Source organism: Anabrus simplex, chromosome 1 (assembly GCF_040414725.1).
Source record: "Anabrus simplex isolate iqAnaSimp1 chromosome 1, ASM4041472v1, whole genome shotgun sequence".
Taxonomy (NCBI): domain Eukaryota; kingdom Metazoa; phylum Arthropoda; class Insecta; order Orthoptera; family Tettigoniidae; genus Anabrus; species Anabrus simplex.
In genome coordinates, this window is record NC_090265.1 from 1486084475 (window position 1) to 1486102612 (window position 18138).

An 18138-nucleotide genomic window follows, 5' to 3' on the forward strand; every position below is an offset into this window, starting at 1 on the left:
GCACGGGACATGTTTTCAAACAATAGCACGTGGTCATGACGTCATAGGGTCAATGACCTTGGCCGGGGTCAATGACCTCGGGTGCTGACTCAGCAAAATATACCAGAACCTGATATGTCAAAAAGTCGAATTTTCTCTTTTAATGCCAGTATGGTAGATATTGCGACAAACAGTATGATTGTGGTGACCGTAGAATCGCTGTTATCAAGATAAACATTTCAATACATTCAGCATATATACTGAGGAAATATGAATTCCAGCGAGCTCGCCAACTTTTGCAGGCTGATATCTGGTTCTGCTTTAGAACCAAAGAATAGCCTAGTGGACCACATGGCTATCCCTGAATTCAAATATCCGGTCTAGGGAAATTAGGCTATGTTGAGCCGCTTTTTAGTAAAAACAAACTAACAAAAACACAATAAAAACATTGAATTCAAACAATCTTCGACTTTTGTAGGCTATATATAATCCGAGGTAAAAGCGAAGGATGAGGCAAAACTCTGAAGTATAGTCAAAAAATATCCTTTTAAACATATAGAGTAAATTATCTAACTCCACCCTACGGCCGAGTCAGTCAAGATAATGTAGCGGTTTAATACATTATAAATAAATAAATAAATAAATAAATAAATAAATAAGTAAATAAAAATAAATAAATAAATAAATAAATAATTCTAGTACGAAGGAGAAATTGTCACCCTGATCGGATGTAAAAAAGAAACTACTGTATAAATAGAAGAGTGTTAAAAATGGAAATGGCTTTCTGATTATGTCATGGAACTTATAAATCCAAGTCCATATCCAAGTGTCTGTGCGGCGGAAACCATGGGGAGAGTAACGGACCCAGCCAATGAAAAAAGGGAAAGGGGATTCCTTAGGAAAAACTTACGTCTAAATAAGTCACTAGTTCACAACCCATCTTCCGGTTGAGACCGAATCGAGGAATTTTTTTGAAGAAAATTGAGAAGATAACAACTACTATGAGGAAAGGCGGGGTCCACTCAGGCTCGGGAGGTCAACTGAGTAGAGGTGGGTTCGATTCCCACCTCAGCCATCCTGGAAGTGGTTTTCCGTGGTTTCCCACTTCTCCTCCAGGCGAATGCCGGGATGGTACCTAACTTAAGGCCACGGCCGCTTCCTTCCCTCTTCCTTGCCTATCCCTTCCAATCTTCCCATCCCTCCACAAGGCCCCTGTTCAGCATAGCAGGTGAGGCCGCCTGGGCGAGGTACTGGTCATTCTCCCCCAGTTGTATCCCCGACCAAGAGCCTGAAGCTCCAGGACACTGCCCTTGAGGCGGTAGAGGTGGGATCCCTCACTAAGTCCGAGGGAAAAACCGAACCTGGAGGGTAAACAGATGATGATGATGATGATGATGATGATGATGATGAGGAAAGGAAGACTATCATTTCATGGGTACATTAAGAGGGTGAATCCAAAGAGACTAGCACACAGGATACTTTGTCTAGAAGAAAAATGTAAGGCACAACCGTTATGGCTTAAGGAGGTTCATATGTACTTGGGAGAACTGGGGATCCAGGAGGGAGATCTATAACCTTTAATAAGAAAATTGCGCTAATGAAGGATGCGCCGGAGAATTCAAGCCAAGCATCACGTCAGTTAAGGAACGGCAAAGGAGAAGGAGTGCAAATAAAAGGGGATAAATATAAGAGATAGCAGATCTGGTGGATTGTGTAAATGTGGTCCTTAGATAACAGTAGCGAATAAATAGTAATCATCATCATCATCAACATCCGAAGAGAAATCAAAGAGAAAAAAGTAAGATATTCTCGGAAGAAGGAGCAAGAGTGAACCAGAGAGTTAAGAAGTACTGGCAAAAGAAAACAGAAAGTGAAAAGCACACGAGAAGGTGAAGGAAACTATATAGGCTAATAGTAGTCCTGAATTGACAGAAACAAGTATAATAATAATAATAATAATAATAATAATAATAATAATAATAATAATAATAGTAATAATAATATTTTTGTCAGGTTATTAAAACAAAGCAGTTTTTTCATCTTAAACCTTCTATTGTTGCTGGAAACCCAAAATGGAAGGGGGCGGCCCCCATTTTTAGTAACAATGCTGAACATATTAGGGTTGAAAAGATTTCGGTATTTATATAAAAAGGGTGCCAACGGCCGTAGCCGTGTTGAAACACCAGATCCCGTGAGATCTCTGAAGTTAAGCAACATTGGGCGTGGTCAGGAGTTGGATGGGTTGCCACGCGCTGTTGGTGGGGGGTAAGGGAATGGAGGAGCGGAAAGGAACTGGCCACCCTACCGCACGTAAACTCCGGCTCAGGAACACCTCTGCGGAGGTTCGGACCTGCCTTCGGGCAGAATAACCCCCTTAATAAAAAGGGTTGTTAGAGAACGCAAACATTAAAATAATAATAATATAAGAAGGATTCTCTAACATGTCCGTATATCTACTTACTGATCTGTCGTATCTAAACACTCATCAATGGCAATAACTGCACCGGTATTGGAACCTGCAATTTTGAACATAGTCCGCCTCTGTGGTGTAGTGGTTAGCGTGATTATCTGCCACCCCCGGAGGCCCGGGTTCGATTCCCGGCTCTGCCACGAAATTTGAAAAGTGGTACGAGGGCTGGAACGGGGTCTACTCAGCCTCGGGAGGTCAACTGAGTAGAGGTGGGTTCGATTCCCACCTCAGCCATCCTGGAAGTGGTTTTCCGTGGTTTCCCACTTCTCCTCCAGGCGAATGCCGGGATGGTACCTAACTTAAGGCCACGGCCGCTTTCTTCCCTCTTCCTTGCCTATCCCTTCCAATCTCCCCATCCCTCCACAAGGCCCCTGTTCAGCATAGCAGGTGAGGCCGCCTGGGCGAGGTACTGGTCATACTCCCCAGCTGTATCCCCCGACCAAGAGTCTGAAGCTCCAGGACACTGCCCTTGGGGCGGTAGAGGTGGGATCCCTCGCTAAGTCCGAGGGAAAAACCGAACCTGGAGGGTAAACAGATGATGACAATTTTGAACATAGGAGGCAAGCTCCTCAATAAAATATGCTACGGGAACGGTTGTAATAAATAAACTTTCGTTATGTATACAGCATACAATATATAAATACGAATAAATAACATCATAATAAATACCAACATCGATAATGTTTCCACTAACGTGAATGATGGTAATGTTTTAGAATAGAATGTTCCATGCCCCTAAACGGAGCCACAAATAAATTTAGAAATCCGCACATTCGAGACTTGAAGAAGAAGAATGAAGCACCGACCCCTGACAACGGAGTCACGTTGTGAGCCTACACTGCAGGTCGAAGAGCAGTTATGGGGAGCTTACAATAGCCTTAGCATTCCGGCACGGAACCTAGCTCATCTATCACATGGGGCTGTCGGTTGTTGTTGTTCCTGTAACTGGAGGGTAAGTGAGGAGATGTAAGTCATGAAAGACGTTCATGTCACAGCAAGAATTCCAATATTCACTTGATCTTCAAAATTTAAAATTGCGATTTCTATACTGGCTTTCTGTGCAGGGACAGATAGGCGTATATCAGGACGTCATAGAATTTAGTGGCATTGATAAGGACAACGGTTAGAACGACCGTCCTTTTATAGAAGATGGTTTGTTGTATATGTTAAACTAGCTACACTGGAGTTCAAACCGTCATCTCCCGGATGCAAACTCACAGATACTTGAACCAAACCGTACAGCCAACTCGCTCTGTGTGAATGTTAAAGTGGAGTACATTCCACACAGACGTGCTATATTCTTGGATTTTTTTTTCTTTCACATGGTTGATTTTTAAAAAAGCTCAGAAAATGTCTTCATAATGATGTCAGTTACTACGTATTTTATTTCCATTGTGTCGATAATTAAGACTAGTATAATTATTGACATGCCGCCTCCGTGGTGTAGTGGTTAGTGTGATTAGCTGCCACCCCCGGAGGTCCGGGTTCGATTCCCGGCTCTGCCACGAAATTTGAAAAGTGGTACGAGGGCTGGAACGGGGTCCACTCAGCCTCAGGAGGTCAACTGAGTAGAGGTTGGTTCGATTCCCCTCACAGCCATCCTGGAAGTGGTTTTCCGTGGTTTTCCACTTCTCCTCCAGGCGAATGCCGGGATGGTACCTAACTTAAGGCCACGGCTGCTTCCTTCCCTCTTCCTTGCCTATCCCTTCCAATTTTCCCATCCCTCCACAAGGCCGCTGTTCAGCATAAATTTTGTGATTACGAAGTTGTCAATACTGTGTGGATTTCAACTTGTTTTGTTTTCCATTGATCAAGAAGTGTGGACATTCTCTTATAGATGTCTCTACACAAAACCATGATCATGCACCCTGGTGCGAAGTGAAGGAACTTTTTTTGAAGAAATTTTGTATTCATAAGTTTTCATATTACTAAATTTCGTTCTTTTATTTGTGGGTTGGCAATATTGACCTTTTCTTTCCGCCAGTTTTGAAGTTAGCCAATCAATTATTTATGTAATTAATTTTTGACCAATCGTGTCTTTCTTCTTCAATTTTGATGTGTAACTTTTAGCTAGCCAATAAAAGCCTGTGGGTGTGTCTGTTTTGTTAATGAAAGGTCTCGAATTTTCCTCGAGGGTATAAAAACTGCTGATTTTCTTGTCTCTCGGCCACATCATCAACAGTTAACTTAGTGTCTGGACGTGTAGCAGGAGGCGGGAAGCGCCTCTTTCTTCAGACAGCAGTCTTCAGTAAGGTAATGGCCGCTTAACATCTTTATTTCTTGCTAGCTCAGCAGTTTAACCCACGGGGAAGGTCCGAAACCTTTACCATGTAACCTATCTCTTAGACATGTAGAATTCTGTAAAAACTTCATATATCTTTTACTGTAAATCGGGGATAGAGAGTGCTTTACGCTCTCGAGCTCCCCTTCATTTTGGATTTGAGGTAACTACGTTTTCGTAAGCGTTTTTCTACTCTTCCTTAATGTGTTAAATTTGTTCTGTATACGAGTCACCTCCATAGTTTGGGAATAGCCCCTGTTTCATCGGCCGAGTGCCTCTTAGGTTTTAAGAACTTTTATTCAGGAGTGCAAGTATACGCCTCCATTCACTTTGTATTTTGGGCCATTTACTTAACCTATCCTTTTCTGCTAAGGCCCAGTAGATTGGGTACAAGATACCCCCGTTTCAGTGGTGTAATTTGTGCCTTGATGGCAAGTGAGTGTAAGGTATGCTATGCCTTTAATAGGCTTGGAAAACTGAGAGCGGGTCAGCTCTTTTATGTATTGGAAATGTGCCTCTAGGAGGCTTGACATTGCTAGGTGGGAGCAAGTGCTCCATGTAATTTGGGGATTTCTGCCCTTTGGTAATATGTGTTTGTGAGCTGAGAGCTCAGGAAATGTAAAACTTGGGGCTTGAAGCCCAGCTTGTTATATTGTATCTAAATCTTGGCTTTTCCTGGTCTTGTACCCGAGTGTCGGTTACTTGTTGACTTGTTGTTACTTGTTAAATTTTCAAATTCTACGTGCAAATTGTTATGTTTTGCTATTTTCGAAAATATAACCTTTAATGAAATTGTAATTCATATCTCGGCTTTGTAAATAGACCCAATCCAGCCCGCACCTTCTTTCGCCTCTGCTGTTCCACGGGTATCTCCGTAACAATTATTATTATTATTATTATTATTATTATTATTATTATTATTATTATCATCATCACCTACAAAATATGGACGATGGATGCCTATTCAATTTCCATAGTAAAGCTAGATGACCACTGAGTACCTAAGATTTTTCCCACAGATCCATTGTTTGAAATCGTGCCTATTGTGTTTGGCTCTAGGCCAGGGTGCCCGCCATTATAACCAAATGGTCCAATCTAAAATGTGACTGGCATTAGGCATAGTGGCCTGCAATTTTCATGTAAACTCACTAATTCTGTGTGACTGGCAGTAAGCTGGCTGGCAGCAGGAAAAAGGGCCTGTCATTGTAATGATAACTGCACAACTCAATTTTGACTGGTAGTAGGGAAGTTGCCTGCTACGTAAATAAAAACTCCTCAACTTTAATCTGTCTGAAAGTTGGAAGGAGGCCTGCCATTATAACTAAAACTCCCCAAATCGATTGTGAACGCGCAGTAGGCAATGGGGCCTGCAATTATAATGTAAACTTGCCAACTCGATTGTGAATGGCAGTAGACAAGTGAGCCTGCTGTTATCATCACAACTCCGCTACCCACACTTTACATTGGAAACAACGTATGGGGACCTCCCCATGCTATTTCCCGGATAACGCTAAGAGACATGCAATTTTAAAACAATCTCATTTACTGCACGCACAATATTTACTTCGATATCCGTATACAGTGTAGAATATCGTAGCGAAGCACGGGTACATTTGCTAGTTGTATAATAATGCTATCCCTTAGTAAAATCGATTGTGAAAGATAATGTGTCAAAGAGTAGTTTTCAGATAATGCCACTTTCATACAACTTTGTAAATTTAAAATAGTGTTTTTTTATTATAAAAATAAAAGCAAGAACATACAACTCTTTACGATTGGAAGGACAATACATACACACAGAAAGTGACTTTTACTGCCAAACATACTCAGGTTCCAATGCTATTAAAAGAGACTACGGAATTCTTTTATTAGATCCATTGTGATAATGTGCCCGTAGCGGTGAGGGTTGTGTCCAGTTTCCCTCGCACTGTTTGTAGATGAACAGCCGAAACCAGATAGCTGGAGGAGCAAACATGTCGAGTGGAACTTTGTGGACATAACCTCCATATCAGTAACCTGAGTACATTAAATCTCCACGTCCGGTCAGTTGATGTGTTTGGTCTGTAAACCTAGCGAGGAAATAATGTCTTTGTTTTAACTAACAGGCGTGTACACCTCCTTCCGAGCTAAATTAAAGTAGAACACGAGCTTTTTTCATGTCGGTTCATTTTTGATACATTCACCCACCTCGTAAAAACGGAGCGTTTGCAAATTCTTTGACTCTTTCAGACCTGAACATAGCTCCGTATGTAGATCAGTGGTAGTGTGTTGACCTCCGAATCTCAAGATAGCAGGTTAAAACCCGGCAGAGGAATACGGACTTCTGAAATCATTTAAGAGAAGACTAGGTAACATTTGATAGGGAATCAGCTACCCGGTCGACAGTCTTCAGTGCAGACCAGTGTTGACTGATTGATGATTGAGCACTTTTCAACGGTTCTACACAAAAGTAGCGCTGCACAAATCCTTTTTTTTTGCTAGTTGGTTTATGTCGCACTGGCACAGATAGGTCTTGTGGTGACGACGGGACGGGAAAGGGCTAGGAGTGGGAAGGAATCGGCCGTGGTCTTAATTAACGTACAACCCTAGCATTTGCCTGGTGTGAAAATGGGAAGCCACGGAAAACCATTTTCAGGGCTGCCGACAGTGGGGTTCGAACCTACTATCTCCCGAATACTGGATACTGGCCGCACTTAAGCGACTGCAGCTATCGAGCTCGGTGCGGCACAAATCAATATCAACACCAGACAGAGGAAGCTTGTTTTGAAAGTGGGCACAACAGAGAATAAACGTGACAGTGAGGAAGAGTAGCTAAGTCATATCCCGTATCGTATTCTTACCTGGCAACCCTATGAAATGTAATAAATCCTTTCCAGTTCAACAGAACTACTACCTTTTTGGTAGTTTGTCAATTTAACGAGTTCGGTTCAGAACCTTAATCTTTACTCATTAACCTTTAACCTCAGCCTAAGTAATTGTTATAACCCATTATAACCATAACCATAGTCCTGGCCTTTGGTCACAGGGGTCCCGGGTTCGATTCCCGGCAGCGTAGGGAGTTTTAACCATCATTGTTTAATTTCGCTGGCACGGGGGCCGGATGTAATGTGTCTTCATCATCATTTCGTCCTCATCAAGACGCTCAGGTCGTCTACGGCCGTCAAATCAAAAGACCTGCACCTGGCGAGCCGAACATGTCCTCAGACACTCCCGGCACTAAAAAAGCCATACGCCATTTAATTTCACCATAACCATAGACCGCGAGTCGGTGTACGTAGTCCTTATTTTATTGCCATTTCGAAGAAGACAAGCTCTCAGATTACCTCGAAATATAAAGTAAATGAGAATATTAACAGGAGTGAGAAGACACATCTTCCGTTGAAGTATAACGAAGAAAATCCACTCTAAAGACGGATGTCGTACAATTTGTCAGTCCACCAATTCCGAGGAGTATAAAGAAAGGGAACGTCTAATAAATTTTCACTACCAATGCTATCTCGTGAATATCTTAAAAGGTATTTCATTTTCACAGTCATTTTTAACTAGAAGAGCTTAAAACAAGTTTAAAGTTTCCTACTTCATATGCCGCTTTCTGAAGTAAGTTTATAGCTTTACGTGACGGTTGGTTTTGTGATCATTTTACGTGGAATCCAAACTACAGCGATTCGCACCGCGGTCGCCTTGCTGAAAAGTCTATTTTGAAGTCACTTGTCTCTCAAGTTCCCTTAAGCCTTTTACATTCTTCACTCAACATTCTCATTCCTTTAAGCATGAATCATTTCCTTTCCTTCCCTCATTTACAGTTAGAAGGACAAATAATTTCGTTGATTTACACCTTAAAAAGGGGCTGCCTGGTCGAGGCGGTACAGGCGTACCCGGTTCGCCCGGAAGGACGTAGGTTCGAATCCCCGTCAGGAAGTCGTAAAATTTAAGAACTGAGATTTCCACTCCCGCAGGTGCATATGGCTCTGAGGTTCACTCAGCCTACACCAAAAATGAGTACCAGGTTAATTCCTGGGGGCAAAGGCGGCCGGGCTTAAAGCTAACCAATCTACCCCATCAAGAGTGCCGAGGTTGCGAATAGTGGATGCCTTTACCTTCCACCCCTCCAAGGGCCTTCATGGCCTGTACGAAGATGACTTGACTTTTGCTTTGCTTTTTACCCTTTAAAACCAATAACCACCACCAATATACGGTAAGCGTAAATGTGTTTGCAGTGAATAAGGAGATATCTGAACTGTGCATATGACTACACACAATTAAGTAGCCGCTAGGTGCTTATGGATTTCACGAATCGCCATGGACGATCACATTCTTGGGTGTGAGATCTGAGTGTGAGCCATTTGGGCTAACGGACGATCTGCACAATTGAGGGATGCGACTCTGGCGCGCGGGGGCTAGACACATTAATCAGACCGCACTATATTACTGCCACGCCTGTCAAACATGATGAAGCACTTGCCGGAAATGACAGCCGGCGGAAACGGACTAATGTGCTGAAGATCGCGCCCCTTCCGCCACTCACGTCTCCACTCGCATAGCGCATTCGGTTGAAACACGACGCTGCAAAGAGTCACCATAGAAAAACAAAAACAAATAAGTGTATTTTTTGTATGCTATTTATTGCTTACAAACGTGTCCCTATTCCATAGATATGGAAAGTATGAAACAATGTGAGGATTTTACTGGTTTGGGTTGAAATATAACAATGGTTTGCTTAGTCTCACAAGACGTAACTGAGAACAGAACTGGGTTACAGTCTTCCTCTCGACGATTTGTGTGGTTTCTCACATCTACTCCTTGCACATTCCTGGACGGTACTTGAAATATTCGCCAAGACGCATAGCAATACAAGCAACACTCTGAAACCGCTTATCAGACACATCAAGTACACAGCGTTCTCTTACACTAAATCACGTTTAACAACTACGTGGAAGTAGTTTTGGTTTTGCACTGTCAAAAGATAATAATAATAATAATAATAATAATAATAATAATAATAATAATAATAATAATAATAATAATAATAATAATAATAATAATAATAACCGCATTAACTACTGGGTGGGTTGAGTAGCTCATATAGTTCCTGTTGCCGGTCCCAAGCCTGGATACAGGAAAGAGTTGTCAGCCGTAAAACAGATGCCTCAAATATCAACCAAGGCCTTGCAGTACTAACAGTCCTAGTTGTATTTGGAATGATCAATTGCTTCAAATATAATTCAAGTGAGAAACGCAAGTATGAAAACGAACAAGTGAACAAAATAGAACAAGACTTCCAGCGAACTGAGTCCCGAGAATATTACGAGAGTTAAAAAAAAAAGAAGATAGAGGGGTACTAGCCTTTCAAAGGAAAGATTGGGCTTTGGCAACATCAAACGAAGAAAACTGTGAGGCCCTTGCTGAATACTTTGAAAAAACTTCTAAATTGTGAACATCAGTTAACCCCATCAGAACCTACAAATCAACATGCTAAAACTACCGTCTTCTCCCCCGGATCGCGATGAGATCAAACGCCACACAGGGAGACTGAAAAACAACAAGGCTTCTGGTGAAGATTCCATGATAGCAGATCTATGGAAATACGCCCCCAGAAAGAGCAATAGACGACATGCATAAGACAATCATTGATATATGGGAGAAGGAGGACTGAAGGGAAGCTTTAATCCCTCATTTACATAAAATTTAATTTTTTTTTTTTTTGGCAAATTGCTTTACGTCACACCGATACATATAGCTCTTATGGCGACGATGGGGTAGGAAAAGTCTAGGAGTGGGAAGGAAGCGTCTGTGGCTTTAATTAAGGTACGGGCCCATCATTTGCCTCGTGTGAAAATGGGAAACCACGGAAAACCATCTTCAGGGCTGCCGACAGTGGGGTTCGAACCCACTATCTCCCGGGTGCAAGCCCATAGCTGCGCGCCCCTAACCGCATCGGCAGCTCGCCCGGTCGTGGTATCTCATTACTCATAGTAGCATGCAAGATTCCATCGTTAACCATCCTAGAACGAGTAGAAGAACAAGTTGCATGCTCGCTTTGAGAATACCAACTAGGTTTTCCGAAAGACCGATCAGCAGGAAAGCAGATCCGCAATCTTTTATCACTCTAATTTATTTCAGGATGACCCAATAAATGCACACACACACGTATGTACGCACACAATTTTATTCAGCCATGAATGACCACACTACTACTTGCTGCCATGTACAAGCCTCTCACAGCAGAACTCCAGCTTTACCTGAAAGAGGCTATAATCCTGCTTGACAGGCCTTTCACTTGCGCTCACATGTCCAGTCATCCCACTCCGCAGGTACGTGCAGAAAGCTAGGTTTGAACACAGAGTTGCTCGCCACAAAACACACGATGACTGTTCCTTGGTTCGACTCCAGCGAAATTCCAGTAATTCACACAGTGTAACACAGTGAACAACTAAACACTGACAACTATACAGCAACAGTTCAACAGTGTTAACCAGCAGGACTATACACCTCACAACAACGATCATTAACACTGTTCCAATTACACTCATGATAGCTGCTCCAATCACTGACTGGCGGTCCTCAGCACACACACACACACACACACATACACACACATACATAGCACTCTAAGGCAGTACACAGTGTTTCGTTCCGTACCACCGAGCTCGATAGCTGCAGTCGCTTAAGTGCGGCCATTATCCAGTATTCGGGAGATAGTAGGTTCGAACCCCACTGTCGGCAGCCCTGAAGATGGTTCTCCGTGGTTTCCCATTTTCACACCAGGCAAATGCTGGGGCTGTATCTTAATTAAGGCCACGGCCGCTTCCTTTCCACTCCTAGCCCTTCCCTGTCCCATTGTCGCCATAAGACCTATCTGTGTCGGTGCGACGTAAAGCAACTAGCGTTCCGTACTCAACGATATTCTGACTCCAGTGAGACATCGACAACAGCGAAGAGCCGTCCCAGTCCAGCAAATCACTGGACACTCCAACACAAGAACGACCACTCCTCGTTCAGAGTCCGGTGGGACACTAGTGACAGACAACACTCACTGCCACCCTCAGCCCAACCACCGAACCCCAAATTCAACTCCAACTCTGAGTCCAAAACTGACTCACTGTTCACGGCTTGCCTCATTTTTATAGCTCGGGTGATGTGCACCGAATATTCGCGAAGTTGCTGGAGACGGAACTATACACGGAAAGGCCGGTCACGCCATCCAGGCGAGCTGGGAGCTCCCTGGTCGTGTGACTCACTGGTCCCTTCCAAGGCTGGTACATAAAAATATATTGAGAGACCGAACATACGTAAGTACAATTGTAGACTTAAGAAAGGCATATGACTCAACTGTCCACGATCTGTTGTTTCAGATCATTGCATAAGTGGGAGTCAACGTAAAACTGCTAGCGGTAAAACGAGCAATCCGGACTAATACCATTTCCAAGTTTAAATTCCAAGGATGCCTCTCTGTGTGAGGTCTTATTCAATAGCACCAAGTGACTAGTGTATTTATTATGTCCCATATTACGTACCATCTGGGCATTGGCACTGAGGTGACGGGAGAAATTTTGAACATACACTTTTGGAATGGTCGATTATAATGTTCGTACCCACTTCTCCTGTTAGTAGCTGACTATATCCTGTCCCGTCATCATGCCACGAAGTAAATCCTTCTCAGTGGAATCGGGAATAGGAGGTAGGACTACTGGAAGTGAGGCTAATATTCTAACCTCTGGATTATAGTGACGAAATAACACAGTTTGATGTGCAATTTTATTCAAAGGTTGACAATGGACACATTATATTGCCTAATAGAAACAACTCTGCGAACTTAAAGTAATTTCATATTATCTAATATATTCAGATACTTTTCAAAGTGTTTCTTTCAGTCGCTGTCAGTTTTAAGCAGTCTGAGGCCTGGATCTGAATATTACTAACAGGCGAATCTTATGCCATACACATTATCGTAGAATACATAAATGTTCATGTAGCTGGAATCTTGTATTCTTTAGATGCTGAGTTCGAATCCCACAGTTGGCAGCCACGAACTTGTCCGTGGTTTCCAATTTTCGCATCAAGCAAATACTACGGCTGTACTTTAATGAAGACCACGGCCGCTGCCTTTCCAGTCCTAGCCCTGGCCTTTCTTGCGGCATCGGAAACTCCTTCCAAGTGCAAGTGCGACGTTTAGACACCAAAAACTAATACAAAACATGAAAGAACAAGAAACAAGAAAGAAGGAAATTTTGTACTTACTGTCGAGCCAGTTGGAATCGTACTTGAGCGTACGTTTAAAGGTGTACTCGCTGCGACCCGTTGTTAAGTTGTGCAGGTCGCTTCGGAAGATGACGGCGTCAGCCTTGGTAAACTCAGCGTTCGTGCCGCTGTAGAGACCTGGCAGATCACCAGGATTACCCCGCTCCACCCACACTGCTGTTGAGTTGTCTGCAGGGTCGTAAGGACACTTGGCGATTCCTAGTCCCACTCCAGGGACGAACTCCTTACGCATCAGATGCGTCAGGTTAGACTAAAAAGGAAAATATGAAACGTAATTCACCAAATGAGTGTTCTTTATTACGTACCTCGAAGACAATATAAAAATGTAGTGTACATTCAGCATCGTTAAAACTCATGAAAAAGCTTTACTACAGCCATATCTTATAACAAAATGTATTTTCACAAGTTTAATCCTGATGTAAACAAACAAGTGGAGCACGTTGCCTTTGCACGTGGACATACACGTAGTTGATTGGAGAAGCAACCGTCGCACTCACTCTGTACGTAATAAAATGGTTGTCATATATACCGGTATATGTTTTTTATATATATAAAATAGTGATTAAATAACGAGAAATGAAGGCACAAGGCGTGGTGTAATACGGGAAGTCTTCTCGTAGTGAAGGTAAGTCCCAAGCTGTACAGCGTGGAGATAAGGTGTTGCAGCAGTCAGTGCCAGTATTCATAGTGAGAGAAATGGAGCAGGAGGTAGGACCATCACGTGTAGTGAAGCACAAAAGAGGAAAACCGCTCAGAAGTGACCATAGGCAGTGGATTGTTAACGTGTTAAATAAACTAAGTGAACAGAATCCAGGTTTTTGTCGTTTATTCAGATGTTCAGATCTTCGCACTATTGTCGTATGCGATGCGCAGCCCTGTACGTCCGAACACGAGACGTTGACGGGGTGGAGGTCGGTACTATACGCTCAGCGAATCACAACTGTTTCTTTGGCGGAGGTGTGGACATACCATGTTTACATAAGGATTAAACTCTAGTGAAAAGACGTATAAGAGACCGAAAAATTTGCTTTCATTTTTCAGTACCAATTTAACTTATTAGCATCAGTACGATTACTATCAATAGCTGTTGCACAAATCATATTATGACCAATCATTCTGTCTGAAAAAATAGTCAATTTTGTGAATTTGCTAGATAAACATCAACAACCATTTCTCCGCGATCCCCAAACGTATATACAGCAATATGGTGCCCTACCAAAGGATAAAATCAGCGGCCCCTGTATGCGAATTTTAGATTTTAATGTCACGCATTTATGTTTGGCACGTGCTAAGATGAAGAAAGACGCGCAAACCCAGAAATGATGGAATTTTACGCTGAGTGAGCGAGTGAGCTAGCCTGAGTTAGCGAGAGCGGCATAGAAGACGCCGAAGTCGAATATGGACCCACGTAAGTTCGCCGCTAGGGCTGTTACTGCTAGGAATCAACATCCCGACCCAAGATTTCCAGGCCTGCCAACCCCTTTTTAACGCAAAATTAAATTAACTCATAGATCTGCATGTTCATTAAAGAAACAAAGGCCACACAATACATTTGTATGATTTACAGGAAAAATTACCAGAAGACACGTACTAGATATTACCGATTTATGTAAATTACGCAGTAGGAATACTAGCACAAAAAAGAGGTCGTCACTCCACCATCCTCAGACTAGATGTGCGACCAGGGACTTTCCCTGCTTGACTGAAGTGAGCCGAGGACGCAAAGTCGATTACGGAAAGGGGTACAATCGATTCTACTTCCGCATTCGATTTAAAGTTATCAACACTTGTCAACCACCTGTAAGGCGTACTGCCTAAACGATATGTACGGTATCAATGGAGTGATCTGTCATCAACGAGCCGAGGGGTTGCGCTGCCGGCCATCTTGGGCCTTTCCTAACATAAGCCAGGCCTGCACCAACATCCAGGTTAATCTTTCGCGACCCGCGATACCATCAGCCAAGGCCAACTAGATATACTAGTGCGGCCTTGCATCAGCATGTTGTCCAATGTGTGACTAGGGATGGGAACGATATATCGCTTTTAAGAAATACAGATATTTTCCCTTCGATTTATCGATATATCGATACCGAAATGTTGATTAAATTTATCACATAACCGAGCTCGATAGCTGCAGTCGCTTAAGTGCGGCCAGTATCCAGTAATCTGGAACAGTGGGTTCGAACCCCACTGTAGGCAGCCCTGAAGATGGCTTTCCGTGGTTTCCCATTTTCACATCAGGCAAATGCTGGAGCTGTACCTTAATTAAATCCACGGCCGCTTCCTTCCCATTCCTAGGTCTTCCCCATCCCATTGTCGCCATAAAACCTATGTGTGTCGGTGCGACGTAAAACAAATAGTAAGAAAAAAATTATCGCATAAATCGGTTTTTCCATAAATATGTCGTTTTTCTTTGAATTAATATTTTCAATAACAACATCCACACAAGAGAACTCTGATAATTCTGTAAAAGATAGTGCTACTGAAGATGGAATTGCAACCTGGAAATATCCAATCCAATCAATACATTGCTCTGAGCTTCTGATTGGCTGGACTAGAGTTCGAATACAAACAGTGGAATATGCAGCACCTATCGATACTTAATGAAATTATTACTATGCCGATATTATCAAAACAAAATACCGATATCTCTCGATATCAAATTATATATTTTTTTCCAAAAATACAAGGATTTGAGGAAGCCTCCGTGGCTCAGACGGCAGCGCGTCGGCCTCTCACCGCTGGATACCGTGGTTCAAATCCCGGTCACTCTATGTGAGATTTGTGCTGGACAAAGCGGAGGCGGGACAGGTTTTTCTCCGGGTACTCCGGTTTTCCCTGTCATCTTTCATTCCAGCAACACTCTCCATTATCATTTCATAGCATTTATCACTCATTAATAAATCACCTTGGGAGTGGCGAACCCATTGTAATAACAGCCTATATATGTTTCATTCATTACATCCCTGACCCGGTCAATGACTGGAAAACAGGTTGTGGGTTTCCCTTTTTCACAAGGATTTGAAATTATATTGAAATGCTATAAAACTAGAAGCACGGCAGTTCCAAGGAAATCCAGATAATTAATAGAATCAAATGTAATGATCAAAATACTTTGTGTAAAATTTTAATAAAAAATTGTTGTATCTTACATGAATGTGAGATGTTTAGAGCATTGTTACAGTCTGCCAGTGCTGCCTGTGCGGATCAGTGGTAGAGTGTCGGCCTCGGGATCTAAGACAGCGGGTTCAAATGCGACAGAGGTAGTCGGGTGTCTGAAGGGCGGAAAAAAGTCCATGTGACACTCACTCCATGTCGTACGACGTCCGCATGTAAGAGATCTCTGGTGACATATTTGGTGTTTACCCGACAAAATTTAATTGAAAGTGAGATACAGACGCCCAAGAGAGATTCGGTCTATTCTGCCCTCTACTAAAAGGAAATGTCGAAATTAACGAGCGGAGAGCCAGATGGCGTCAAATTAAAATGTCCTCACGTGGTAGCTGAGGTGATACGATGATAATTATCATTATAATAAATATATCGTTAACCCATTAGCAAGACAGTAACTAGATAACAAATAAAAGAACATTGAAACGCTATTTTTATTTTTTAGTTATTTATACTTCCTAAAATAATAGGCCGCCTACGTCTGACAAAGTATACCATAACACTTAAATGTTTAAAATATTTTTAACCATGGTGAGCTTCTGGAGTTTAGTCCTTCTTGTATGCAGTACAATAAAAATAATTTCTAACAATTTGGAAGGAGCTTTTATGGCCAAGACGGCCCAAACGTTTGAAAAACAGCGAATTCCAGTTGCGAGATAAACTCCACCAAGCAGAAGCTTGCTCAGGCAGAATAAACCGAACAAACTGAATGTATATAAATATGGCCAGTCGCCCAATTTGGCAGCCGTTTTGTCACGTATCGAGTAGCCGAAATGTGTGTTTGTTTTGGTTTGTTCTTATCCTATGTAGTCGGTGTAATTTCATGAAAGTTGACGATAAATGTTAGTTTTTGTAGAATGTAAGTGTGTGAGTATATTTATATGCGTCAGAGGACAATTTGGATCTGCAATTTATACGCATAATGTATGTGTTTGTTCTGATCGGTGTGAAGCAGGTTTAAGTATCTAAGTATGGCAATGTCTCTCATACAACTATTCTCAAGTTTTCTACGGAATACAACATTAAGAGAAAAATGGATTAAGAATATACATCGTGATTATTTTGAAATCGATGACAAAACTGTAGTGTGCATACATCATTTTGAGAATAAGTCTGAGGTTAGGGAAGGCTTTTCTCTAATTCCAAACGGTGAACCTATTCGTGTTTCCCGAAAAACTATTAATTTAGATATAATTGATATTGTGATATTCCGTCAGTGTCTATGTGCTTCAATGTGTTGAGTTATTTAGATGCAAGTGTATTTTACAATAATCTGTGCTTGCCTGCGGAAATGTTTGGGTGGATCTAGGAGTATAACAAAATTTAGAAGTGTGACAGACGGAGCAATCTGTATACTGTAACACAGAAGAAATAATGACTTGGAGAGATTAGCTGGGTTTGAAACGCAGGGCTTTACACTAACAACACCTTCCGATTAATTCTGTGGTTACCTGTTACCAAGCAGACTACACCGAACTGAAACTCATCCATGTGGTTAAATATCAATGTTTAGAATCAATAGGGTTTTTGCACTCATGCTCTTTAATGGGCAAAAACCTATTATATCTTTATTGTCTAGGTGACTATCATTGCGTGAAATAGTGGTGGGATATTCGATTCATTTTACTGAATCGATTCATTTGATTCCGTTCACGTTACTGAATCGATACAGTGATCCTATTCATGGCACATTAGTCACCGCTCCTACTGCATCTGTGTAGTATGTGCTGGTAAGACAGCAGCAACAGCATTCAGTGCTCGCAGGTGCCATCTGGTCTTCATACTATGAACTCCTTTCTTAGAAAAAAATGCTAGTCACTCTAACACATCGAAGGTTTCCGGTGACGCAGGGTGGGGAGGGTTAGGATTAGGAAGGTAGCAGCCATGGCCTAAATTAAATTACAGTCCCAGCATTTCCTGGTGTGAAAATGGGGAAACTACGGAAAACCATCTTAACGGCTGCCGAGAGAGGGATTCG

The 18138-nt window shown here is 42.3% G+C and overlaps 1 protein-coding gene across 1 annotated transcript in view; it reads right to left on the minus strand.

The window, feature by feature from the left end:
- Nucleotides 1-18138, minus strand: part of LOC136861271 (semaphorin-2A) — a 798296-nt gene that overhangs the window by 178660 nt on the left and 601498 nt on the right. The window contains exon 6 of the mRNA XM_068226104.1: nucleotides 12969-13239. Coding sequence (XP_068082205.1) covers nucleotides 12969-13239 — 271 coding nt within the window. The remainder of the gene's footprint in view (nucleotides 1-12968; nucleotides 13240-18138) is intronic.